Source organism: Ranitomeya imitator, chromosome 2, assembly GCF_032444005.1.
Source record: "Ranitomeya imitator isolate aRanImi1 chromosome 2, aRanImi1.pri, whole genome shotgun sequence".
In the NCBI taxonomy this organism is placed as follows: domain Eukaryota; kingdom Metazoa; phylum Chordata; class Amphibia; order Anura; family Dendrobatidae; genus Ranitomeya; species Ranitomeya imitator.
The window spans coordinates 624,607,954-624,635,150 of record NC_091283.1 but is presented as its reverse complement, the minus strand read 5'-3'; the positions used below and the strand labels follow the sequence as shown (position 1 = coordinate 624,635,150).

The following is a 27,197-nucleotide window of genomic DNA, read 5'->3' as shown; positions in this document are numbered from 1 at the left end:
AATTCACAACATTATCCTCAACGCTGAGGCGTTGGAATTTACAGCGTCGGACTTTGTAGCATCCCCATTAGAACGCACAGGCGACAGATAATTGGCGGCTCATCCTTAACGCTCAAGCGTCGGAAAAAGGGACTTTGGGAGGCGACTCAATTTTGACGCTTCAGAGTCGGGAATACAACGCAAGGCAGCACATTCTTAACATTCTGGCGTTGGCAAGCAGAGGCCCAATTACAGCGTTGTAGAGTCGAAAAAGTACAACTCTATTTTAGTGCCTATTAACCAACAGACTACACCAATTACCTCAATCAGGAAATCAACATCTAAGTCTTATGTAGACATTCCTAATCTACTAAGTCCTGGGAAGTCCACATCACCTCAAAAGGGGAACGGTGCTAAAGCAAGCAAGCAACCAATAATTATTCCCCAAAGGACTGGCCCCGCACAACATGCTAGTGGGAAAACTAATCCTGACATAAAAAATAAAAACCTTCCTTTTTCGACTGGAAAAGACTCATCAGAAGAACCAGCAAAGGATTCATCCGTCTCTGCTAAAAGAGGTGCCCCAGAAGACAAATCAACTGAAGAATTCGATCCTAAATTCAAGAGAGAGCGTTCGGACCTAGAACAAATAAGGGTTAAAAAAAGCCCTGAGGAGGAATTTTATCAGAGGATTATTTCTCTTATAGACAGCAAATTTGATGAAGGATTTACAAAATATAATTCCAAACTTGACGAGGTGTGTGCTGGCATAACGAAAAGACTAGAGTTAAGTGAAAAAAAGATTGAGGAATTAACGCAGAAGACTGACGCTCTAGCTTCTCAGAATACTATCCTTAAGCAGGAAATCAACGAGCTCAGGTCTAAAGTGGCGGACATAGAGGACAGAAGCCGCCGCAATAACATCAAGATTAGAGGAATTCCGGAAGAGGTCAAGCAGGAGGATTTGTCAGACTTCGTTAAGACCATCTTTAAAAAGGCTTTACCAAACTCTACCAGCATGGATTTATGCATCGATAGGATCCACAGGCTTTCTAAGCCAAAAGGAATACATGCCGACAAACCTAGAGATACTATTATGAGACTTCACTTCTTTCATACCAAAGAAAGGATTCAGAACTTCGTCAGGGAAAATGGATCTCTACCAGATCCTTACCACCAGCTTAAAATCTATACGGATTTATCTAAACACACATTGGATCTGTGAAAGAGGGAAGATCATTTTTCACTTCTGATGCTTGAAACTCTGTAATTACTCTAGGCAATACGCTCCTGGTTACTTTCTTAATTTGAGAAGGAGGCTGCTGAATAAATATAGTCCTCTCACAAAATCTGGGGAGAATGGGAGAGTTGAAACTTCACGAACTTTCCCCAAAGGTCAAGGTCCTTACTCGGATCTAGATCTGAAACTGAACAGTTGTTTATAATATTTCATAGTTGATTGTATTGTATTATTTTGTTCAATTTCTTGTTCACTAACTTCTTTGTTCTAATTTTTTGGTGTTCCAATAGATTCAATATCTCCACACGGTAATGATCAAGATCGCGTCCTACAACGTCAGGGGGCTTAACAGTCCCTGGAAGAGATATACACTTTTGAAAGAATTGAAACAGCTACAGGTTGATGTCGCCTGTATACAGGAGATGAAATTTCAGAACGGTAAATATCCACACCTCTCCAGCAGAGACTTTTCACACTCGTTCAAATCGTCAGCCTCAAAGAAAAAGGCAGGGGTAATCACCTTAATAAAAAACACAGTCCCCTTCAAATTCATTGAGGAACACACTGACTCAGGGGGTAGATATCACATTTTGGTTTGCGAGTTAAATTCAACCCTGTGCACGATTGTCAATATATACGGCCCTAATAAAAAGCAAATGAACTTCCTTAATAAGATTGCCAAAAAAATCCAAAAAAATCGAAAAGGGAAATTATACATATTGGGAGACTTCAATATGGTGCCTGATGGTAAAATAGACTCTTCATCATTAACTAGACACCTCTCTGGAGACCTAGGAAATTGGCTATTGAACAATGAGTTATACGACACGTTTAGATGTCTGAATGCATCATCAAGAGAATACACACATTTCTCCTCTGTTCACAAAACCTCATCAAGAATAGACCTTTTTCTCACAGACATCTTCTCCCTTACCAACATAAAAAAATCAGTCATTATAGACAAGACGTTCTCAGATCATTCTCCCATCATAACGGAAGTTGTGGTCGGACCTACTTTCAAAAATAGCGCTCTTTGGAAATGCAGCAATTATTTGCTGAACACGCCAGAGTGCAGAAAAGAGATTGAGTCCTCTTTGAAATTATATTTTAAGGAGAACGAAACTGAGGGAATGAGCCCTCTTACAATATGGTGCGCTCACAAGGTGGTGGTGAGGGGAAAGATGATCCAATTGACAGCACAAAATAACTCAAAGAGGAGGGAAAGGATTAAAGCCATTCAGACACAGATTAGGATAAACGAAGCCCTTCTCAATAACAGAGACCCCAACTCCCAACAGATATACACTGAAACTCTAGACTAAAACAGGATTTGAATGGGGTGATCATGGAAGACTTTTAAATTTAAATTTATTTGACATTTTTTCAAACATATGCCGAAACAAATAGGCCCACAAAATTCATGATGGCAAAAATGAAGAAAGAAAAAATAAAAAACAGGGTGCTCAAAATCAGAACACCCAATGGGGACACAAAACACCATCCGCAGGATATTGCGGAGGAGTTTGCTAACTTTTATAGGGAATTGTACAATATACAGTCAGATTTTCCAACAAGATCCCAACAAACAATAGAATTTCTGAACAGATTAAGTCTCCCTCAAATTGACGAAACAGATTTGCTCATTCTTAACCAACCCTTTAATGAATTAGAGATTAGGGAAACAATCAAATCATTAAAATCCCAGAAATCCCCAGGTCTGGACGGTCTGATTAATGAGTATTATCAGAAATTTACGGAAACTCTTGTCCCATGCTTAACTAGAGTCTTTAATCGGGCTTCTCAGTCAGGTCAATTCCCAGGGGAGATGCTAGAGGCAACCCTTATAATGATTCCGAAGTCTCAGAATGATGTGGAGGAGGTCAGAAATTTCAGGCCAATATCTCTCATCAACACGGATATCAAGATCTATTCTAAAATCATGGCCAATAGGTTAAGAGATATACTCCCCAAGTTATTCAACAGTGACCAAACAGGTTTCATAACAGATAGAAAAACATCCGATGGGACTAGAAGGCTTATAAATATTATCCATAAAATTAACTCTACCCATACCCCGTCAATCCTGGTAGCCTTGGATGCCGAGAAGGCTTTCGACCGAATTAACTGGTCCTATCTAAAAAGAGTACTTCTGAAATTTGGCTTTGATAGCTCATGGGTGGATTCGGTCTTTTCCCTCTACTCCAGCCCAAGTGCTAAAATCTACATTAACAATAGCCTCTGCAAGCCTTCTAGGATAGGAAACGGAACGAGACAGGGATGTCCATTGTCACCCCTGCTCTTTGCCCTAGCAATTGAGCCTTTGGCGGAGGCAATAAGACAAAATATTAATATCTCGGGAATTGACTCCACACTCAGACAGTTCAAGGTTAGCTTGTTTGCAGATTACATGTTGTTGTCCCTTACAGACCCACTTAACTCTACCAGAGCTCTAATGGAAACTCTCAGAGAATTTTCCCTGATTTCTGACTTCAAAATCAACAACCATAAATCTAAAATTTTGCAGTTCCACCTGACTGACGATTTGATAGAGTCTGTAAAAAAGGAATCGGACTTCTGCTGGGAGAGGGAGGAAATCAGCTACTTGGGGGTTGTATTTAGGAGGAATATAGCAGACACAGTCAGCGCAAATTGCAAATCATTAATTGTCCACTATTACAAAGAATCTACTGGCATGGGAGAACGTGGGCTTATCTTGGTTCGGAAAAGCATTGGCAATCAAAACAATAATTCTACCTAAGCTGTTATATATATTCAGAACTTTACCGCTGATCCTTCCAGCAACGTTTTTCAGAGACTGCAATAAAAAAATCTTTGAATACATCTGGAGGGGGAGGAGAGCCAGAGTCTCCAGGGACATCATGCTCAAAAGTAAGTCCAATGGGGGAATGGGAATCCCAAACATACATGCCTATTATTTAACAAATGTAATCAAACAGAGCCAACTTTGGTTAATGGAGGGTATAACACCTGCATGGATGGATTTGGAGGCTCAGATACATGATACCAAACCCATAAAGAGAATCCTCCTCGAACATATATTTAATCTAAACATTTATAAATCAAAACATCCAATCTTATCGGCAATTGTATGTGCTTGGGGATCCCTGACCAACCAAAAGGACAAAATAGAGGGGAATCCTGGAGACAAACTTCCATTGACTTTAATAGCTACTGCCTTGGGGACCACTTTCCCAGAAAGATGGATAAAGGGTGGTATAGACAAGTTGGGCGACCTGGTCTGTGATAATAAGATCAAATCCTTTTCATAAATAAAGAAAAAATTTAACATTCCATCGGAGGAAATCATGCAGTTCTTCACCATAAAGGATCTAATAAAAAAATTCTTGGGCAGAACTACTATTAAATCAGAGGTTTCTCTCCTTCTCCTCAAAAATACAGCACATAAGTTTTTCTGGAGTACAGGGTTCATATATAAGTTTTTTAATACAGACAGTGAGTTTAAGAAAAACCTGTACATACAAAAATGGGAGAAGGAATTACAGTTTAGGGCGTCTAAGAAAAAGTGGGAAAATGCCATCAACTATACCTATGTGTCGACAATTTCAATTCCTCTGCATGAGTCCTATCTCAAGATCCTAACCAGGTGGTATCTCACACCTTCCAGAGTTGCACATTTCAGGGCGGGCGAGTCCCCATTATGTTGGAGAGGTTGTGGAGGCAAAGGTGACCTGATGCCTGTCTTTTGGTCGTGCCCGAAACTAGGGGATTTGTGGAGAGAAATTTCGGAATACATCAGCAAACTTATCAGCAGAGACTTTGTTCTCTCTTCGCTAAGTCTACTGTTCTCATTGAACTTGGAGGACATCCACCCTTCCACAAGACATGTCATCATCCACATCCTGTTAATAGCAAAAAATCTGATTGCTGCGTTCTGGAGGAGACTTGATCCCCCAAAGCTTCCTGACGGTGTGGACAGGTTACAAACACAACGTGCTTGATCTTAAATTTGCTATAATGAACGATTTTATACATAAATATGAAAAGAAGTGGAATACTTAGAACACCATCTACCAAAGTTAATTGTTAAATGTGGAGTTACGGAATGTTGAGACATTCCTTGTGTGTATATAGTTTACCTTTAATATAGGGAAATTGAAGCTAGTGACAACAAGACAGATTAAGAGACAAATCTTTACAAGCAATAACAAATCTGTCTACACTATGGTTATTTTCTTTTACCTTTCCTTCCCCCTCTCTTCCCCTTCCCCCACCTCACCACTCCCTCCCCCCATGTTCCTTTATATGTATCTATGGATGATGCATATTTCAACACAAAATTAATGCATAAAGTTTGTTGTTCTGTTTAAAAGTTTAATAAAAACACTTAAACAAAAAAAAACCACTGATCATACTGTGTTTTGAGGAGTTTTTAGACCAGAAACGCACTAAATTCTTCTTCTATAACTCAAAACTCCTCAAATACTCTTTTGGCAAATTTTGGGCAATTTTTAGTCATTATTAACACACTTGAGTAATTGAAATGCAAATGTTATTAATATTCTCTACTCTAGATTAACTACTAGAGGTTCCATGATTTACCTTTATGCCATAGATGAAGCTGGTGCCCGCTCCACAAAACGCTGAGACCAGCTGAGCTCCAAACTCTGCTATAAATCCCTTTCATGATACTGTCAATCACTGAAAGCTGCATTTATGACTGATACCAAAGATTTACAGAACTGCTGCCAGCGATTGATAGTACTGTTATCAGGAATTGACAATACTGCTATCAGCGATTGGCAGTACTGGTGTCAGTGATTGATAGTACTACTGTCAGTGACAGAGTACTGCTATCGGTAATTGACAGTACTGCTATTAGCGATGGGCAGTACTGGTGTCAGCGAATGGCAGTGCAGCATTTATGACCGCTACTTGTGATTGACAGTACTGCAGTACCATGGTATTTCAGTGTATACAACAAACGATCAAATTTTTTCAGATTGATGTCTTCGATGGGGACTTAAAAAAGTGAAAGGTAAAAAAAATACATATTTAAAAAACAACATTAATCGCTCCTTCATTTCCCCAGTAAAAATATAGAAATGTAAAAAAATTTAGATATTTGGTATTACCAAATCCATAAAAGTCTATTAAAATATAAAAACAATAACCTGTATAGGTGCATTCACTAAAAAAAGCAATAAATAACCTAGTATGCAGCCTGAAATTATACCAATAAAATCTATAGCTCAGCATGCGAAATACAAGCCCTCAGACAGTTTTGAAAAATGGCAGCATACACCAAACTGCATTTTTTTCAAGTTCAGAATTTTTTGAAGCCGCTGACATAGTAAAAGACAAAACTATGCATGGATGGCAGCGCAATAATGATAGCGACCTGCAGAATTATGTGGCCACATAATTAATGCCATAAGAATTAACCCCCAAAAACTGATGGAGTTGGGTTTTATTCATCATTTCTCCTCACTATTTTTTTTTCTTCATTTCTAAGTTCATAATATGGTAAAATGAATGATGTCAATCAAAACTACAACTCGTCTGACAAAAAACAAGTTCACATAAGACTATGTAGATGGAAAAATAATAATTTTATGGCTCTTTAATTAAAGAAATGGAAAAACAAAAGCGAAAACAAAAAGGAAAATTAGAGGCTAAGAAGCAATGCTATAAGTCTGTATGGTCTTGTTATTATTTGGCACATATAGCACCTTGCACTTTATTCATTTATTAATTATTTTTGAGGTACTATTATATATATTTATATACATACATAATTTCTCTTTTTTACATTTTTTATGTAGTTTTTTTACACCCTGTGTCCATATATTGATTGATATGTATGATTGTCCGTCCTGAGATTTATTATAATTTTTCAAGTACAGGCACATGTGATAAGTGCCATTTTACCAAAAATTCGAATAAAGGCTCTTTTAATGAATATCATATGCTTTTCTGTGTCTTTTATATATTCTTTTATATATTGATTATTCCATATCCAGATTTGCTTGTTGTCGTTCTCTATAGGGCCCTGCAGAGGAGCGATTAATTTCTGAATGTGAAAAAACATGGCAGCATGAACAAATTTATTCTAAAAATGGGATGAGACTCGCCCATTCAGGTGTATAGGTGCGCAAATCAGATGCCATACCGAGCCACAGTGTAACATCCGATGTTTAGGGATAAATTCATAGCCATGAGTCTGACTAGACGTGTCTGACCATTTAGAAATTGCATTTTTAAATTGCAGTTTTTTAATTGCTATGAATTAGACTAGAATTCCATGGGGCATTTGACCATTTATCACTGCTGTACTTTCATCATCCTCATCAACACCTGTATCCTCTAATCAAGCTGTTTTGTCTACCCACAGGTATGCTGCTGTCCATCTACTCTGCCTTTCCTGCAATGTGTGTTTCTGTGAACTGCATATAATTCCCACCTGGTATGCTGCTGTCCATCTACTCTGCCTTTCCTGCAATGTGTGTTTCTGTGAACTGCATATAATTCCCACCTGGTATGCTGCTGTCCATCTACTCTGCCTTTCCTGCAATGTGTGTTTCTGTGAACAGCATATAATTCCCACCTGGTATGCTGCTGTCCATCTACTCTGCCTTTCCTGCAATGTGTGTTTCTGTGAACTGCATATAATTCCCACCTGGTATGCTGCTGTCCATCTACTCTGCCTTTCCTGCAATGTGTGTTTCTGTGAACTGCATATAATTCCCACCTGGTATGCTGCTGTCCATCTACTCTGCCTTTCCTGCAATGTGTGTTTCTGTGAACTGCATATAATTCCCACCTGGTATGCTGCTGTCCATCTACTCTGCCTTTCCTGCAATGTGTGTTTCTGTGAACTGCATATAATTCCCACCTGGTATGCTGCTGTCCATCTACTCTGCCTTTCCTGCAATGTGTGTCTCTGTGAACTGCATATAATTCCCACCTGGTATGCTGCTGTCCATCTACTCTGCCTTTCCTGCAATGTGTGTTTCTGTGAACTGCATATAATTCCTACCTGGTATGCTGCTGTCCATCTACTCTGCCTTTCCTGCAATGTGTGTTTCTGTGAACTGCATATAATTCCCACCTGGTATGCTGCTGTCCATCTACTCTGCCTTTCCTGCAATGTGTGTTTCTGTGAACTGCATATAATTTCCACATGGCATTCTTTGCTTACCCATTGTTTTCTATCCATTGGTACTTCACTTCCCTTGCTTCTTGCTTGCATACCTGAGTAGCCAATCTACCCCACCCCCTTTATGACCTGGCTTAACTGTGAACATGTGCTCTAGACACACACGCCCACATCCTCCCTCTCAGCTGTGAGCCCTTAGGTGCCCATAAATTCATAGCCATGAGTCTGACCAGACGTGTCTGACCATCTTAGAAATTGCAGTTTTTTAATTGCTATGAATTAGACTAGAATTGGACTGGAATTGACTGGAAGGTAAAGGAATAGAATACCACTATAATGTTTCGGCTTCTTTTCACATTCACCCCCATACTACTCTATTTCTTCCTATCTCCTGTAGTCCCTCCACCCAGTAAGGAACTAGTCATTTCTTCCTCAATCCTCCCCAGCCACCTCACCTCCTCCACAGAACTATTCCTCCACATACAATCCTTTCTCTCCAGACACACACGGCCACATCATGACCTATCCAGCTCACACCTTCTAACGCTCAGTCTGCTGCTCCTCATTGCTGGTGACATATCCCCAAATCCTGGCCCTCCTCATCACATCCCCACACTCATTTCTAATCCCCTGCCACGATCCTCTACACGTCCTCGCAACCACAGTAACCTCATACCCATTCATCCAGCCCCCACTCCCCCAATTTCCCTATCTGGAGCACTATGGAATGCACGCTCTGTCTGCAATAAACTGTCATTTATCCATGACCTCTTTATCAATAACAAACTCTCCTTCCTCGGCATCACTGAAACCTGGCTCACCCCTTCTGACACAGCCTCCCCTGCGGCACTCTCTTACGGTGGCTTCCACCTTTCCCACACACCCTGCCCCAGCAGCAAGCATGGCGGAGGAGTCGGTTTTCTCCTGTCAGATAACTGCTCCTTCACCCCAATCCCACTGCCACCCTCTGTTACCCTCCCTTCCTTTGAGGTCCACTCTGTGCGCATCTACTCCCCCTCCAACCTCCAACTGGCTGTCATCTACCGCCCCCCAGGGCCAGCCACCACCTTCTTCGACCACTTCACCACCTGGCTACTCCATTTCCTCGCCGCTGACATCCCCACTATCATCATGGGTGACTTCAACATCCCCATTGACACTCCCCTCTCAGCTGCCACTAAACTTCTATCCCTCACTTCCTCCTTCGGCCTTACTCAATGGTCTTCTACAGCCACCCACAAAGATGGTCACACACTGGACCTCATTCTCACCCGCCTCTGCTCCCTATCTAACCTCTCAAACTCACCTCTTCCTCTTTCTGACCACAACCTACTTACATTCTCTTCCCTTTCCACTCCTTGTCTACAACCCCCACCCCACAAACTCTCACACCCTCGCAGAAATCTTAAACACCTTGATCTTCACTCACTCTCTGAATCCCTCCTCCCTCTCACAGACATAAGCTCCCTACACAATGCGGATGATGCTGCCGCTCTATATAACACCACAATAGCTGCAGCTTTGGAATCTCTTGCCCCTCTCACACATACCAAAGCTCGCATAATCAACAGACAACCCTGGCACACCAGCATGACAAAAGAGCTGAGGCGAGCTTCCAGAGCTGCTGAGCGCAGATGGAAAAGATCCCACTCCATCGAGCACTTCATCGCATTCAAACAGTCCCTCACTACTTTCAAAACCACACTCGCCACAGCAAAACAAACCTACTTCTCATCTCTCATATCCTCCCTGTCTCACAACCCCAAACAGTTATTCAACACCTTCAACTCTCTCCTCCGTCCCCCAGCACCTCCTCCCTCCCCACTCATCTCAGCTGAAGACTTTGCCTCATTTTTCAAGCAGAAAATTGAGAACATCAGAGACAATTTAAGTAAACAACCCCCAGAACCCTTCCTCCCAACTACCCAGCCCTCCACCTCCAAAACCAACTTCTCCACCATTACAGAAGACGGACTCTCCACTCTACTCTCAAGATCGCATCTCACCACCTGTGCACTTGACCCACTCCCATCCCACTTCATCCCAAACCTCACCACAGTCTTCATCCCAACCCTAACCCATCTCTTTAACCTATCACTAACAACTGGCATTTTCCCCTCAAGCTTTAAACATGCCACAATCACACCTATCCTCAAAAAGCCCTCTCTTGACCCATCCTCTGTATCTAGCTATCGCCCAATATCACTTCTCCCCTTTGCCTCAAAACTACTGGAACAACATGTCCATCTTGAACTGTCCTCCCATCTATCTTCCTGCTCCTTCTTCGACCGCTTTCAATCAGGTTTCCGGTCACACCACTCCACTGAAACTGCCCTAACTAAGGTCACCAATGACCTATTAACCGCCAAGAGCAAGCGACACTACTCTGTCCTCCTCCTCCTGGACCTGTCCTCTGCCTTTGACACAGTGGACCATTCCCTGCTGCTGCAGACCCTCTCATCCCTTGGAATCACAGAATTGGCCCTATCCTGGATCTCATCATACCTAACTGACCGTACATTCAGCGTCTCCCACTCACACACCACCTCCTCACCTCGCCCCCTATCTGTCGGAGTCCCGCAAGGTTCAGTACTAGGACCCCTGCTCTTCTCCATCTACACCTTTGGCCTGGGACAGCTCATAGAATCTCACGGCTTTCAGTATCATCTCTATGCTGACGACACACAGATCTACATCTCTGGACCAGATATCACCTCCCTACTAACCAGAATCCCTCAATGTCTGTCTGCTATTTCATCCTTCTTCTCCACTAGATTTCTAAAACTTAACATGGACAAAACAGAATTCATCATCTTTCCCCCATCTCACGCGTCCTCCCCAACGAACCTATCCATTACAGTAAACGGCTGCCCACTCTCCCCAGTCCCACAAGCCCGCTGTCTTGGGGTAATCCTTGACACTGATCTCTCCTTTAAACCACATATCCAAACCCTTTCCACTTCCTGCCGCCTCCAACTCAAAAATATCTCACGGATCCGCACATTCCTAAACCAAGAATCTGCAAAAACCCTAGTCCACGCCCTCATCATCTCCCGCCTTGACTACTGTAACCTCCTGCTCTGTGGCCTCCCCTCTAACACTCTTGCACCCCTCCAATCTATTCTAAACTCTGCTGCCCGACTAATCCACCTGTCCCCCCGCTATTCCCCGGCCTCTCCCCTCTGTCAATCCCTGCACTGGCTCCCCATCACCCAGAGACTCCAGTACAAAAGCCTAACCATGACATATAAAGCCATCCACAACCTGTCTCCTCCATACATCTGTGACCTCATCTCCCGGTACTTTCCTGCACGCAACCTCCGATCCTCACAAGATCTCCTTCTCTACTCCCCTATTATCTCCTCTTCCCACAATCGCATACAAGATTTCTCTCGTGCATCCCCCCTACTCTGGAATGCTCTACCACAACATATCAGACTCTCGCCTACCATCGAAACCTTCAAAAAGAACCTGAAGACCCACCTCTTCCGACAAGCCTACAACCTGCAGTAACCACCGATTGACCAAACCGCTGCACGGTCAGCTCTACCCTCACCTACTGTATCCTCACCCATCCCTTGTAGATTGTGAGCCCTCGCGGGCAGGGTCCTCTCTCCTCCTGTACCAGTTGTGACTTGTATTGTTCAAGATTATTGTACTTGTTTTATTATGTATACCCCTCCTCACATGTAAAGCGCCATGGAATAAATGGCGCTATAATAATAAATAATAATAATAAATAATAATAATAATAATAATATTGCAATTCTGTTCCTTAGGAAACTGTAAATGGTTAATAGACGCTGCTGTAAAAAACAGATTGTATATGGATGATAAAAAAAAAAGAAATCGTCTCACTTTTCTGGATGATTTTTTATACCTACTCTTGGACACATCTATTTCTCAGGCTATGTTCACACTGATTTTTAAAGGTGAGTTGCTTCAAGAAACAATATTTTTTAGAGACATTTTTTACCTGAAAAGGTTTAGAAGAGATTGCGATGAGTTTTTGGAGAGTTTTACGTCAAAATCTATTTTTAAAAAACGTCATGCACTTTTCCTCCCTTCAATAATTTTTCAAAAAAAATTTGCAATAACATTTGCATTTCAAAAAAATGTTGAGAAAAAAAATGTAAAAAATCTCCTCATGTGAAACGCAAAGTGGAGATGACAAGTTGTGAGGTGCATGATAAACACACAGGTGGCCCAGCGGGGGACCAAGCGTATTCAAAACATTTGAAACAAAAGTTAATTGCATAGGAATAGATAAAGAATTCCAGGATAAAGAATTCCAGGATAGTAAGTGACAAGAAGTTGACACCATGAGTCCCCCAGAGCACCGGCCAATCACAGCGATTGATTCAAACACTACCCCGCCCAGAACCTGGAGAGTCAGGGGATAAAGCTGTCACCTAAGGTCCTGAGATTTCAGAACTATCACAATCTGTGACTGATCTCACCTGAGCCCCAGGACTAAGGACCTCCATAACTACAGACCACCAGGACTAAGGACTTCCAGGATCAAGGATCCAAGAACCCAGTGAGACCTGAGCATCTGCTACTTCCCATCTCGTAAGTATACTTCTTCCTTACACTGTCAGTGAGCTTGTACCAGTGCTGTGATGTTAAAGGGCAGTTGTCCCTGCAAGTGGGAGGCTGGTGGGATAAACACGTGTGGGAATGTTTCTGGAAGATTCGGGATTATATATGCTGTGACTTTTCTGATTCACTTTCTTGTTAGGCTATTGTCATGTTGTCAGTAATTCTTGTGCAGCCACTCTGATGTGGAACAATAGATTGTGATCTGCTCCTCCACAAATAGTGGGGAGATCAGCATGGTGGCAAGTGCTTCTTGTGTGTGATAGGTCCAGAGCTGAGCGATCGGCTGAACAAAGACCACACAAGAACTGGTACCAGTTGAAATAATTATTTTCTTTAGCTGGGTGCTGTATGCATAAGTTTTGTTAACAAATTGTTGCTGGAAATGTGAACATTAGCCTCTGTTCACATGTACAGTAATCATTCATTAGAACGGATCCAGCAGCAATCCATTGTCAGAAAGTTGAGCTAAATAAAATTGATTTCAACTGGATCTGGTCTTTTAACATTGAAGTCTATGGAAAATAGATCTGTTAACTAGCTATCCAGTTTTTCCTTACTGGATCATTTTCAAACGGATGGCTATTTAGCTTTCAATGTTAAAAAATGTATCCAGTTGAATTAATTTTTTTTTTTTTTTTTTTTTAGTCTGGACAACTTGTTTGTCAATGGATTGCTGCTGGATCTGTTCTAACTGATTACTGGTAATTCTGTCTGAGGCCAAGTAGGATGACCTTTATGTGTAAGGGTACCGTTACACTAAACGACTTACCAACTATCACGACCAGCGATGCGACCTGGCCGTGATTGTTGGTAAGTCGTTGTGTGGTCGCTGGAGAGCTGTCACACAGAGAGCTCTCTCCAGCGACCAACGATCCGGGGAAAGACTTCGGCATCGTTGAAACGGTCTTCAACGATGCCGAAGTCCCCTGGGTAACCAGGGTAAACATCGGGTTACTAAGTGCAGGGCCGCGCTTAGTAACCCGATATTTACTCTGGTTACCATCGTAAAAGTTAAAAAAAACCAAAAAAACAGTACATACTTACATTCCGATGTCTGTCACGTCCCCCGCCGTCAGCTTCCCGCACTGACTGTCAGCGCCGGCCGTAAAGCAGAGCACAGCGGTGACAAAAAAACGTCCTGAATATTCCCCAGCGACCAACGATCTCCCAGCAGGGGCCTGATCGTTGGTCGCCATCACACATAACGATTTTGTTAGCGGGATCGTTGCTACATCACAAAAAGCGTGATGTTGCAACGATATCGTTAACGAAATCGTTATGTGTGAAGGTACCTTAAATGAAGCCCCTCATCACACTCTGGAAAATGCCATTTTCAGGAAGTAACCTAACTCCTGTAGTGCAGTGATGTCTTTCAATCCCGGTAGATTGTTCATGACGGCCATTTCTACACTATATAAACCATACATTTTTCATGCTGTGTACATCTCTCCCATTGTTTGACCCAATGTTTCTCACCACAGGACCAATTATGGCCAAGATAATGGAATCTATCCCGACTGACAGTGAGCATGACAGCGTGGAGCTGGAAGTTCCCGGGTCAAAGAGGAAGCGCAGAGGCAATCTGCCGAAAGAGGCTGTGAAAGTCCTACACGACTGGTTGTATGAGCACAGACACAATGCTTATCCCTCAGAGACGGAGAAAGATATGTTATCTCTACAGACTCATCTCACAGTGCTGCAGGTACGACCCCCAAACATTTCTTGTATATCAGTACCTAGTGGGTTCTCCTTTGAAGCCGGTATTTTAGGGTAGTTGAATAATAATGACACAATAGTGGTGGTGGTGGGGTATCAAAATTGGTTTTCTGGAACCCGTCAATGCTTTTGTACTTGTTGCAAAAAAAAAAAAAAAAAAAAAAAAGATTGACAGAAAAATGATTTGCCCCCTTAAATAGTGCCTCTCGACTTTGTGGTATGGCAGCATGGCATTATTCTCTTACTTGGGGCTGCTCTACAATACCATGCAAAGTCTTAGCAGTGCTTTCTATATCTCGTACACCCCCTGCAATACTATAATTGTTTGATCATGTAAGGATTTAGCTGATCATTTTCTCTTTTCACGTGTAGATTAGCAACTGGTTTATAAATGCTCGGAGACGGACCTTGCCAGACATGCTGCGTAAGGATGGTAAAGACCCTAACCAGTACACAATCTCTCGGAAGGGAAACAAGAACCCCGAGTCTCCTCCAATCCAGCAAAGACCAATTGCCTTATCGTCGATGACACAGATGGAGCACCATACCATACCTGGCATACTGGTTGTCCCCACTATGGCTGGTAACTTGGTACCTCTGCCTCTTATCTACCCTGTTAGACAAACTTTTTATGCTTTAACTACTGTGAGTCCTGATGTTGCTGTGCAGGATGTGGTCCAAGGCGTGAAAACTGAATGGACATCTCAGGAACTGCCCACATCTTCACAGCCCAACAAGAAAAGACGCTGCGAATCAACAGTTGATGATTCAACAGATGATGATGTAACACTTTCTCCTTCAGACTTTGAGGAATGTGAAAATAGCCCATTGCATATCCTGGCGATGGTAGCCACCAAGGAATTACATTTCTTACTGAGAGCTGAAAAAGCCAAGCGTGATGCTGAGAGACGTTCTGGCGGCCAGCATCCGGATTCACCTTCCTGGGATGATGACAATGGGTTCCAAGTGTAATTCCTTTGCATCCTTGAGTTGTTGTTTTTTTTCACTTTGCCACTTTTATAAGAATGTTGATTACCTGAAGGACAGACCAAGCCAAGATGGAACTGACTCTTTACTATCTGCAAAGAATGCACAAACCCTCATCCTTTTTGTGGGGGCTCTTTGCAAAGAAGTGAAATGGCAGGTCATTTTCTAATCACATTTTTTTCTCTTTTTTATGGACTTTAAGTACTTACGGTTTACATTACATATTGAACCCTCGGCTGCTTTTTCTGCAGCTGGGACATATAATGGAGCATAGGCACCTTGGAACACTGCAGGTGGGGTGGGCATGTTATTTGAACCCTTACAGCATAGTGTTCTACAAATATGCTGCTACCCCCCTCTGCACTTTATTGATCATGGCTCATCCATTAATGTAACCACTATGGCCGATGCTAGGAGAAGGTCACTTGCACGTGGCTATAACCCAGCCTTCTCTGACATGCTCGGCCTCTTTATTATACATTGCCGTTTGGTTATTAAGTGTTTGATGGGTAGGAGGGGCGACTCATTCTCATTAATTGAGTTCCTTCTAGACATTGTTTACTTAGAATTTTATTTGTTTTCAAGGTGTTTGATACTGTGAATATTATTTGCTGTACTCTGATCTTAAAGTATTCAGTATGCACTACAGATGTTTTTTCTTGATTTTTGTATTCCAGTGTGATTCTCATTTGACACCAAATCTATTATCCCATGAGGAATAGAAAAAAAGAGTATTATTTAAAAATATTTTCTATTTGCTTCAGAGATGTCTGTCTTCGGTTCTTATAGGATTAAAAAATTATATTTTTAAAAAATTTGTATTTTTATGTTTTTTATTTAATGCCCAACAATGCTGTGTGCAAATTACTTAGGCCACGTGCATACAGTCAGTAATTTATATTTATAAGCCAAAACCAAAGGAAATGTATAATAGAAACACGTGCACCATTTTTGCATTCATCACCAACCCCTGGTTTTGGCTTACAAACATTGAGGTAAAATACTGACAGTGTGAACATTGTCTTAAAAGCTGGATTTTTTGTGTTTGATTACTTTAATAGTATAACCACTAGAAGGTGCAATAATACAAACATCAGTTTTTTCAAGTTTTTTTTTTTTACCCTGATGGCTCTCTGCAATGTACAGCTCTACTTTTCACCCTTCCCCCGTTTATTATTTTATATATTATGTAACAGTGGAGAAACACAAAAATCTTAAGCTAGATTGAACTTGTTCCTATTTTAGTGTTTTTAGCATACATTTTTAAACCCATTTGTGCAATTTTTAGATGGTGAATATTATACATTTATGTAAATGTTTCATTTGTGCGTCTTGCGCTTATGAAAACACAAACTACAATCTTACCTCTTTCTCTATTTAAGCAAAAAATAAGTGTTTTATAGGATTTCCAAAGGCCTTTTTTTCAGTGCGCTGCCATATAATGTGATTGCATGAAGTGTAGGACCCTTAAGTCATAGCCAGTACTCTCCACTTTGCTGTATATACGATTATATGGAAAAATGGCTTTTATTGATTGAAATCTGAGCGTAGATTTACAGTGAGTCTTCATTTTCATGGATTTAAGGATTTTATACACCCAATGACATGTAAGTAAAGGCAGTTTATTGCTGAGAAAATCCTTACATTTCTTGTAGAAATCTGTTTTTCTGTTATTTTAAGTGCAGAGCGGCGGTCACTGCAATTACAGCTCTCCTGCTTCTTTCCCCATTCCTTGCCCACTGCCTGCCTCCTGCCCCTGGCATACAGGTCACTGCCCCGAACGCCAGAGACAGGAGGCAGGGAGTAGACAGAGAGATCAAGAAAGCTGCAAGTGCATTCTCCAACAGTGCTGCACTTGCAGCTCATTAGCATACAATTTCAACTGAATTTCTCTAAAAGTGCAAAATCGATTAATACAAGAAAGCTAAGGACTTACTCAGCATTAAAGCGCCTTTAACCCCTTTACCCCCAAGGGTGGTTTGCACATTAATGACCAGACCAATTTATACAATTCTGACCACTGTACATTTATGAGGTAATAACTCTGGAACGCTTCAACGGATCTTGGCGATTCTGAGAAGGCTTTCTCGTCGGGACATATTATTCTTCATTATAGTTTTAAAATTTCTTTATAATTTGCACTTATTTGTGTAGAAAACAGAAATTTAGCGAAAATGTAGCAATTTTCAAAATTTGAGTTTTTATGCCCTTAAAACAGAAAAATATGTCACAAAATAGTTAATAAACAACATTTCCCACAGATCCAATTTACATCAGAACAATTTTGGAAAGACATTTTTTTTTTGTTAGGAAGTTATAAGGGTTAAAATTTGACCAACGATTTCTCACTTTTACAACAAAATTTATTTTCGGGACCACCTCACATTGGAAGTCATAATTAGGGGTTAATTAGAGGTTAGTTAGGGGTCTCTGTGGCAGAAAATAATCAAAACTGACGCCATTCTAAACACTGCACCCTTCAAGCTGATCAAAACCACATTCAAGAAGTTTATTAACCCTTCAGGTGTTTCATAGGAGCAGAAACAACGTGGAAGGAAAAAATGAACATTTAACTTTTTAGTCACAAAAATTATCTTTTAGCAACAATTTTTTTTATTTTCTGAAGGGTAACCGGACAAATTGGACCCAAAAGGTTGTCCAATTTGTCCGCAGTATGTTGGGGGAACCACTGTTTGAGCACACGGCAAAGCTCAGAAGGGAAGGAAAGCCTTTTCACTATTTCAACCTCGTGTTTGGCTAGCCCCTGATATGCCTTAACAGTGGAAACCCCCCACAAGTGACCCCATTTTGGAAATAGACACACTAGGAAACTTATCTAGATGTGTGGTGAGCACTTTGAACCCTCAAGTGCCTCACAGAAAATTTCTTCAATATAACTTGCATTTATTTGTGTAAAAAATCAGCGTACTCGGGTCAAATTGGCAACAACTTTCAGGGTCAAATTTATTCTGTTACCTTTGGGAAAATAAAAAATTGGGGACTAATCGATCATGTTTGTGGAAAAAACACCGGATTATGTACCGGTAATGCTCTTTTATAGAGCCACGACAGCACCCACTTGAGAGAGGGGATCCGCCCCTAGGAACAGGAAACCCTATGGAGAGAATAAAAGGGGCGGTCCCCCTCGCTCCCACAGTTGGGTTTACAGAGATTGCGAGGAACCGCCCGTCAGATTTTAGTAGGTCATTCAATATTACCGTTTATAACTAGTTAACTTAAGTATGGCTAACTACAAGAACCAAACACCCTTAACCGTGCTTCTAAATAAAAACCTATAAGGGTGGGAAGTGAAGGGGTGCGGTCGTGGCTCTATAAAAGAGCATTACCGGTACGTAATCCGGTGTTTTCTCTTCGCCACGACAGCACCCACTTGAGAGACTTTCAGAGATAGTCATTTGGGAGGGATCACCGTGTTAAGGACTGATCTACCGAAGGACAAGTCAGATGAGGAAGACAAGTCTAATCTATAGTGATTATAGAAGGTAGTAGGTGAAGACCAGGTTGCGGCCTTACATATCTGTTCTAACGGAACCTCCGCTCGTTCAGCCCAGGATGATGCAATCGCCCGGGTGGAATGTGCTCTTACGGTCTCAGGCGGATTCTCCCCTTTGGATGAATAGGCCAGACATATTGCATCTCGAATCCAACGAGATAAAGTACCCTTCGTGATTCCAGCTCCTTTTCTATGACACTGGAATGAAACAAAGAGAGCCCTGCTCTTCCTCCAAGCACTAGTCCTATCCAAATAGGCTAATATGGCTCTCCTCACATCTAATGTGTGGTATTTTTGTTCTTCCTGACTTGTAGGGTTATCATAGAAGGAGGGAAGGAAAATTTCTTGTGATCTGTGAAATTTAGTACATACTTTGGGTAAGTATGAAGGGTCTGTTTTTAGGACAACTCTGTCTGGAAAGACTGACATAAAGGGAGGATCTATAGATAATGCCTGTATGTCACTTACTCTTCTTGCTGATACTAGGGCTACGAGAAGAGCAGTCTTGAGGGAGACATGTTTTATGTGAGCTGAATGTAGTGGCTCAAAAGGATGGTCTGTAAGAGCTTCCAGAACTAAATTAACATCCCAAGGTGGTACATGGGGAATTCGAACTGTCTCTGACCTCTGGCATGCTGCAATAAATCTGGCTACCCATTTATTACCTGCGATATCATGACTATATAAAGCCCCTAGCGCAGAAATGTGTACTTTTAAAGGTACTGACCGCCAGACCTAGATCGCGCCCTTTTTGAAGAAATTCTAGAATCATGGGAATATGAATTTGATTTGACAGGGCCGTTGGGTAGAGGTTTAAATATTTTTTCCACACTCTTGCGTAGATGGAGGTAGTGGATTTTTTCCTACTTAATAGCAGAGTGTCAATCACTTTGTTTGAGAATCCTCTCATGTTTAGCAGCTGCCTCTCAAATTCCAGGCTGTTAATCGAAGACCCTTCACCTGAGGGTGGTTGAAGGGGCCCTGGAAGAGAAGATCCCGATCCTCCGGGAGGATCCATGGGTCTGAGATTGACATGGCTCTCAGCCAGGAAAACCATGGCCTCTTGGGCCAAAATGGAGCTATTAAGATCACGTTTGCTCTGTCCTCTCTTATCTTCCTGATCACTGTCGGAAGTAATATCAGCGGGGGAAAGGCATATGCCTTCTTGAATACCCATGGCACTTGAAGGGCGTCGAACATATCTGGATTGTTGGATCGGAACAATGATGCAAACTTTTTGACTTGCCTGTTTTGTCTTGTCGCAAAGAGATCTATCTCGGGAGTGCCCCAATTTTTTACTATCATGCAAAAGATACGACGACTTAGAACCCATTCTCCTTGGTGGAGAGTGTGGCGACTGAGGAAATCTGCTCTCGAATTGTCGATTCCCCTCACATGCAGTGCTGACAGGGACAGAAGGTGCTCCTCTGCTATGGCTAGAATGTCGTTGGCTATAGACATGAGTGCTTCTGATCTTGTTACTCCTTGGTGGTTTATGTATGCTACCACTGTCATGTTGTCTGAAAAGACTCTTGTATGCGTTCCGTGTAGCTGCGGAAGAAATTCAGATACGGCATGATAGATAGCTTTTAGTTCTTTCTTATTAGAAGAATCATCCGATTCTCTAGGCGACCACAGACCTTGCTCTATTTGATCTTCTAAGTGTGCTCCCCAACCACTAGGACTGGCATCAGTGAAGATAGTTTTTGATGGTTTAACCACCCAGGGAACCCCACTGGTAAAATGATCCGGATTCAACCACCAAGTGAGAGATTGTATTACATCTGTTGGTAAGGGAATACGACTATCCAGTCGGCCATGTAATCTTTCTTCCTCACGAAGAATTGTATATTGTAATTTCCTGCTATGGAATTGGGCAGCTGGAATACAGGAAGTGAATGAACCAAGAAGGGACATACCTTCTCTTAGGGAAATTAGAGGGTGGTTTATCACTGATTGTACTTTGTTTATGATTGTTATTTGATTTGCAGAATCTAGAATAATTCCTAAAAATTTTTGCCTAGTTGTGGGGGACAATCTTGATTTTTCCCAATTTACTAACCACCCTAACCCCTCTAGGGACGAAATTGAATCAGCTAAACGTTGATGACATTGAGAAAGAGAGTTCCCGACTATCAATAGGTCGTCTAAATATGGTATTATGAGGGTGTCTTTTAACCTCAAATATGACATTACCTCTGACGTTAGTTTTGTCTGAAGATTGGAAGATGATAATATGCATCTTTAAGGTCAAGAACAACCATGAAGCAATGGGGAAATAGAAGCTTAATAGTTGACCGAATAGATTCCATTTTAAAAGTTTGATTCTCTAAGAAGACGTTTAGCCTCTTAAGGTTAATTATTGTTCTATATGACCCGTCAGGTTTTGAAATAAAAAATAAAGGGGAATAAAATCCCCTTCCCTTTTGATGACAGGGGACTTCCACCAAAACTCCTTTGGACAGGAGAGTTATTATTTCCTGTTCCAAGGCTTCTTGTTGCGATGGTGACTTTAAGGAAGTCAGACAAAATGAGTCCGGGGGGACTTGGGAAAAACTTAATTTTAGGCCCGTGGTAATGAGGCTAGTTGCCCATGGATTAGAGGTTATTGTCAGCCACTGTATGGAGAAGAAGGACAACCTACCACCAACGGGTAGATCTGTCCTAACGGGGTTTATCCTCAGGTTTGAAAGGGCGTTTTCTGAAGAAGGCTCCTTTTTGTTTAAAGTCTTTATTTGCCCAACGGTCCTGGTTTTTATAGTCCCGTCTTCTATTGAACATGGGCTTTCGGAACGCTCTCCTATAGGATGGAAGGTAAGTGTTATTGGGGAACCCTTTCTTCCTCTCACCCGCTTTGGTAAGGATTTCATCTAACTGAGTACCAAATAGGTACTCACCTTGGCATGGTAGACCACATAACTTCGATTTCGTTTGTGGATCTCCTTTCCACCCTTTTAACCACAAGGCGCGGCGAGCCGCGTTGGTCAGACCTGCTGATTTGGCTGCCAACCGGATGGAATCAGCTGAAGCATCAGCTAGAAAGGCCATAGCTCCTTTAATTAACGGAATAGATGATATGATTTTATTGCGGGAAAGGCCACCTTTCAAGCCTTCTTCAAGGTCATTCAACCAGACCAACATGGACCTTGCCGTACATGTGGCTGAGATAGCCGGTTTTAAAGCTCCTGTACAAGTTTCCCAAGTTCTTTTTTAAAAGGGAATCCGCTTTCCGATCAAGTGGGTCTTGCAAGGATCCAGAATCATCTACAGGTAGTAGAGATTTCCTAGAAGTGGATGCCACCGCCGCATCTACTTTTGGGGCTTTCGACCATTTGGAGAAATCATCATCGTTAAAGGGATAGCGACGTTTTGAGGAAGACGGCAACCCTTTTTGCCCCTGGCTTTCCCACTCCTTTTTGACCAAGTCCTTTATCGCTGGGATAACAGGAAAGGAATGTCTCTTTTTCTCAGACAGGCCGGCAAACATCACGTCCTGTGGTGTCTTGGGGGTTATAGTATCTTCCATACCCATAGTATTACGTATTGATCTAACTAGATTGTCAATACTGTCTGTAGGGAAACATGTATCCTGTTCACCTTCCGAGGATATAACCTCTTGGGAATCGTCCGAATCCTTATCCTCCACCTCAGATGACTGTTCAGATCTAGGAGAACTATATTTTTTCCTACTCTCAGGAACTTTTTCCGAGCTTCGAAAGGCTCGTAATTCCTCCCTAATCATGCTGCGTATATCTTCCGACCTTACAGAAGACTCCTCACGTAAGGTGGATTCGATGCATGAATGGCACAACTTTTTTAAATAGGTGTCCGGGAGCGGCTGAGAGCATAAGGCACATTGCTTATGTTTAGATTTCCCTGTTCTTTTAACCTAGGGAATTAGATAAAAGAGGGGAGTGTAATCAGCTTAAATAGGGTAGACAAACACTCACCCCTGAAGCTGTAGTCATAATACCGGCTGGAGAGGAGGAGACGGAGGAACAGATGGAGGAGCTGACCGGTCCGATCTTTTTTCCCTGGTGCTCTTGGAGGATGATCTGCGGCTGCTGCTAGTCCGGCTTCCAGGAGTAATAGCGGTGACTTCAGCTGAAGGCAACGCTGTGTCCTGGGGAGATGCCATGATGGACGCCGGGTATCAGCGCCGGTGTCCTTTTGTAGATGGGGGCCGCCATCTTCTTCCTGCCGCACCCGGAAGTGACTACCACATCCGGGTTGCGGCTCTGCTGTGCGCGCCTGCGCCTCCACCCAGCAATCGCGCAGGCGCCGTCCTCCTCCTACGTCACCCCGGAGGTTGTAGCAATACTTCCGGGGGAGAAACAATGGGCCCCACGCTGCCTGTGCGCCTCCCGAAGATGGCGACACAGGGTCTTACCCAGCGGTCCGGTCCCTGCAGGTGCGCTGGATGATTCTTCCGTGAGCCAGGCGACTCCCCGATCCTGGCCTCACGGTACCTGCCGGCAGAGGGGGGAAGCTGCCATAGAACCCCCGACGCCTCTTCCAGCTCTGGAGCCCTTGCCGTCCCTATAAGGTAAACTGCGCAAGCGGCATCCAGGCTGGGAATCCTCTTCTCTCCAGGTGTCTCCCGTAGGAACAGGAAACCAACTGTGGGAGCGAGGGGGACCGCCCCTTTTATTCTCTCCATAGGGTTTCCTGTTCCTAGGGGCGGATCCCCTCTCTCAAGTGGGTGCTGTCGTGGCGAAGAGAAAATATAATTTTTTTTTACAAACAATCGTTTAGTCCCCAATTTTTTTATTTTCCCAAGGGTAACAGGAGAAATTGGATGACAATTATTATGATGATTATGCCACTCATGTTGGAGGGACCACTGTTTGGGTACACGGGAAGGCTCGGAAGGGAAGGAGCGCCATTTGACCTTTTTCTAACTAAAATTGGCTGTAATTTACATCAGACACCATGTCGGGTTAGGCAAGCCCCTGATGTGGGGGGCTTCCACTGTTTAGGTACAAGTGACCTCATTTTGGAAACTAAACCCCCAAAGGAATTTATCTAGATGTGTGGTGAGAACTTTGAAGCCCCAAGTGTTTCACTAAAGTTTAGTGCTTGGAAATATAAAATCCTATTTTTTCCCACAAAAATTATCTTTTAGTCCCCAAGTTTTAATTTTCCCAAGGGTATCTGGAGAAATTGGACCCCCAAAAAACTGTTGTCCAATTTGTCCTGATTACGCTGGCACCCCATATGCGGGAAAAAACTGTTTAGGCACACATCGGGGCTTGAAAGGAGAGTAGTGATGTTTTGGAATGCAGTCTTTGATGGAATGGTCTGCGGGCATCTTGTTCCATTTGCAGAACCCCTGATGGGCCTAAACAGTAAAAAACAAAAACCACAAGTGACAATTTTGGAACCTGGACCCCCAAAGAACTTATCTAAATGTGTCCCCTTTTTGGAACTAATCTACTGTTTCCTGTAAAGCTAATTAGTAGTGCATGGAGGTGTGGTACAATTTGAAGCAATCAGTCATACACAGGCCAGGTTATTCTGGGCAGGTGTCGCATTGATAAATTGTCGTTGAGTATTCCCCTCTTGTAACACACACAGCACCTATTTTGCGACCTTTTCTTCCAATTGGCGGGACCACCCCCAGAAAATGATAGCCTGGTACGATACAAGCACGTTCAGTTCTGGAAGTGCTGGGGCCCGTTCCTTCCGGAGTGTCAAATATCAGGGCCTTAACCACTACCTCCTGGAACTGAAGGTACGACGTATCAGTGTGTCATGCACGTTGTGACAGCAGGAAAGCATTGAGCATTGCTATCTGTGCGATGTGAACGGCCAGCTTTTTGTACCACACCTTGGCCTTTCTCAAAGCACTGCTCGGTTGGAGGTTGGAGGAGTTGATCAAAGAGTTTTTGTTGTACCCAGTACACAGTCCGGTTTGCTGACCTGTGAAGAGGTACCCCGTACAGTGCTGAGGGTGCTGCCATAATCATGTATGGTGGTCTAGAGAAGGGCATCCCACTTGTCCTTGTACTTGACCACCAGGTGGTCGCTACATTTGGCTCTGCTCTCACCTTTCTGAGCATCTGCCCAAGTAGCATCTTCGAGAGGCCTCTCTGCTTTTTGCAGACAATACCGCATGCTGCGGTACCTCGCGCAGAGAGGGATTTGTAGAGTGGGACGCTGGTATAAAAGTTATTGGTGTAGAGGTGATAACCTTTATCCAGCAGTGGGTGCATCAAATCCCACACAATCTTCCCACTCACTCCCAGGACAGGAGGACACTCAGGGGGTTCAATACACTCTACAGACTGTGTGAGTACCTCAGGGTAAATCCACAGGTTTAGAGTTTGATTCCATACATGTGAAAACAGCAGGCCCTAGCTCTGATAAGCGAACTGCGTCCCGCTGTGACCGCTCTGTGCCCTGTGATTGGCACGATCGACGATGACATTGATCATGCCAATCAGCTCCTGCAGGTCCTACTGGGCCTGTCCTAGGTTCTAGCCTAGGATCGGTGCTATTAGAGCACCAATCCAGGCGGGTTCCGGCAGGGCACGGCACGGTAATACCCATGCTGTGTCCTGCAAATGGCGCAATCGATGTGATCAGCGATCGCGCCAATCCAGGGTGTTTTTCCCGGTGCCTGGAAACATCTATACTCGATCCAAGGCTCTGACCTCATTGTTTTAGCCGCACCGATTGGCTGAAACAATGAGAATGGCCGTTCAGAATTGAACAGCCTATCACAGCGATCGGGAGGCTGGGTGGGCAGGGACAGTGCCCTGGATGCCGATACTATCTTCCCTAAGGTAAGATGGCATCGGAATTTTAATGTGATCTCCGGTATCGCATTAAAAGGCATGACGTACTATCCCATCGAGGGTCAGATAAGCCAAGACAGGAGTTAAAATATACCATTAATTTGTGATATAAAATCCTGATTACTGGTCACTGTGGAAGCCATTTCTGTACATCATCTGTATGGGCAATTCTTGAGCACTTTTTTAAGCAAGGGGCTCAATATAAAAACAAGAAATTGCTCTATCATTGTTTGAATGAGAAATAGCTTTCCCCCTCTGGCTGAATATACACAGTACATGAATATACAGTATTCACTGTTTTATTTATAAAAACTTTACCAAAAATGTGAGTGATTGTTCAGAAGGTGGGACAGTGATCATAGGTTCTCCATTTTTAGCAAGTCAATGTCTTGTGATAAAAAGTGGAGATACCATTTTTAAGTGATTAATTACAGTTTTTAACTCAAATTGTTTCCTTCTTTATCAAAATGGCATCTTTCTCTGATTTTGGAGCACCATTTATTTTTTCAGTTATCTAGCATACATTGTGCAAATATGCTAGAACATGGCATAATTGAAAAAGTAAATGTTTAAGCTTCATGAGACAATTGAGCTTTGAGTTTGTGTGTGTGTATTCCAACTTATAATAGCATTAAATGTATCGTTGTTACCGAAGAATGAATTTTGTGGGTAGGCTTGTAAATGTAATTGAATGTTGGTTGCTGCTGCATTGCAATGGTACTCCCTTAAAATGAAATTATCTGTATTTTTTGTTTATTTCAATCCAATGTAATTTAAACAAACATTTTCATACGTAAATATTCTCTGTTCTTATTTGATCGAATCTTTATTAAAACTGCACCCACAAGCTACAGCGTACATTTAGGATATCTAGGAAGTAGTGTTGAGCCACCTCCCTAGTGTTCGGGTTCGTGTCGTCGAACAGGGACGTGTTTGACGAAATGTTCGTCTAACACCGTCGAACCCCTTTGAAACCAATGGCAGACAAACACAAACACAGACAAACACATGGAAAACACATAGAAAACACCTTAAAAAGGTGTCCAAAAGCTGACAAACTGCTCAGAAGACACAACAAACACATGGAAAAGTCACAACTACATATATTCATGTGAAAAGAAAAAAAAAAGAGTTGGAGGAGTAAAAAGGAGGAGGAGACAGATATAGGCATGTCATGCCCTTCTAAAATCAAGAAAGGCTGGTATAAAAATGTAAACTCAC

At 42.5% G+C, this 27,197-nt stretch overlaps 1 protein-coding gene across 1 annotated transcript; it reads left to right on the top strand.

Moving 5' to 3' along the window:
* The first annotated feature begins 14,448 nt into the window (after nucleotides 1–14,448).
* Nucleotides 14,449–15,647, top strand: LOC138666745 (homeobox protein TGIF2LX-like). Its single transcript, XM_069754931.1, has 2 exons — nucleotides 14,449–14,661; nucleotides 15,048–15,647. The coding sequence occupies exons 1-2, from the start codon at nucleotides 14,449–14,451 to the stop codon at nucleotides 15,645–15,647; spliced, it is 813 nt and encodes a 270-aa protein (XP_069611032.1).
* Nucleotides 15,648–27,197: the final 11,550 nt, after the last annotated feature.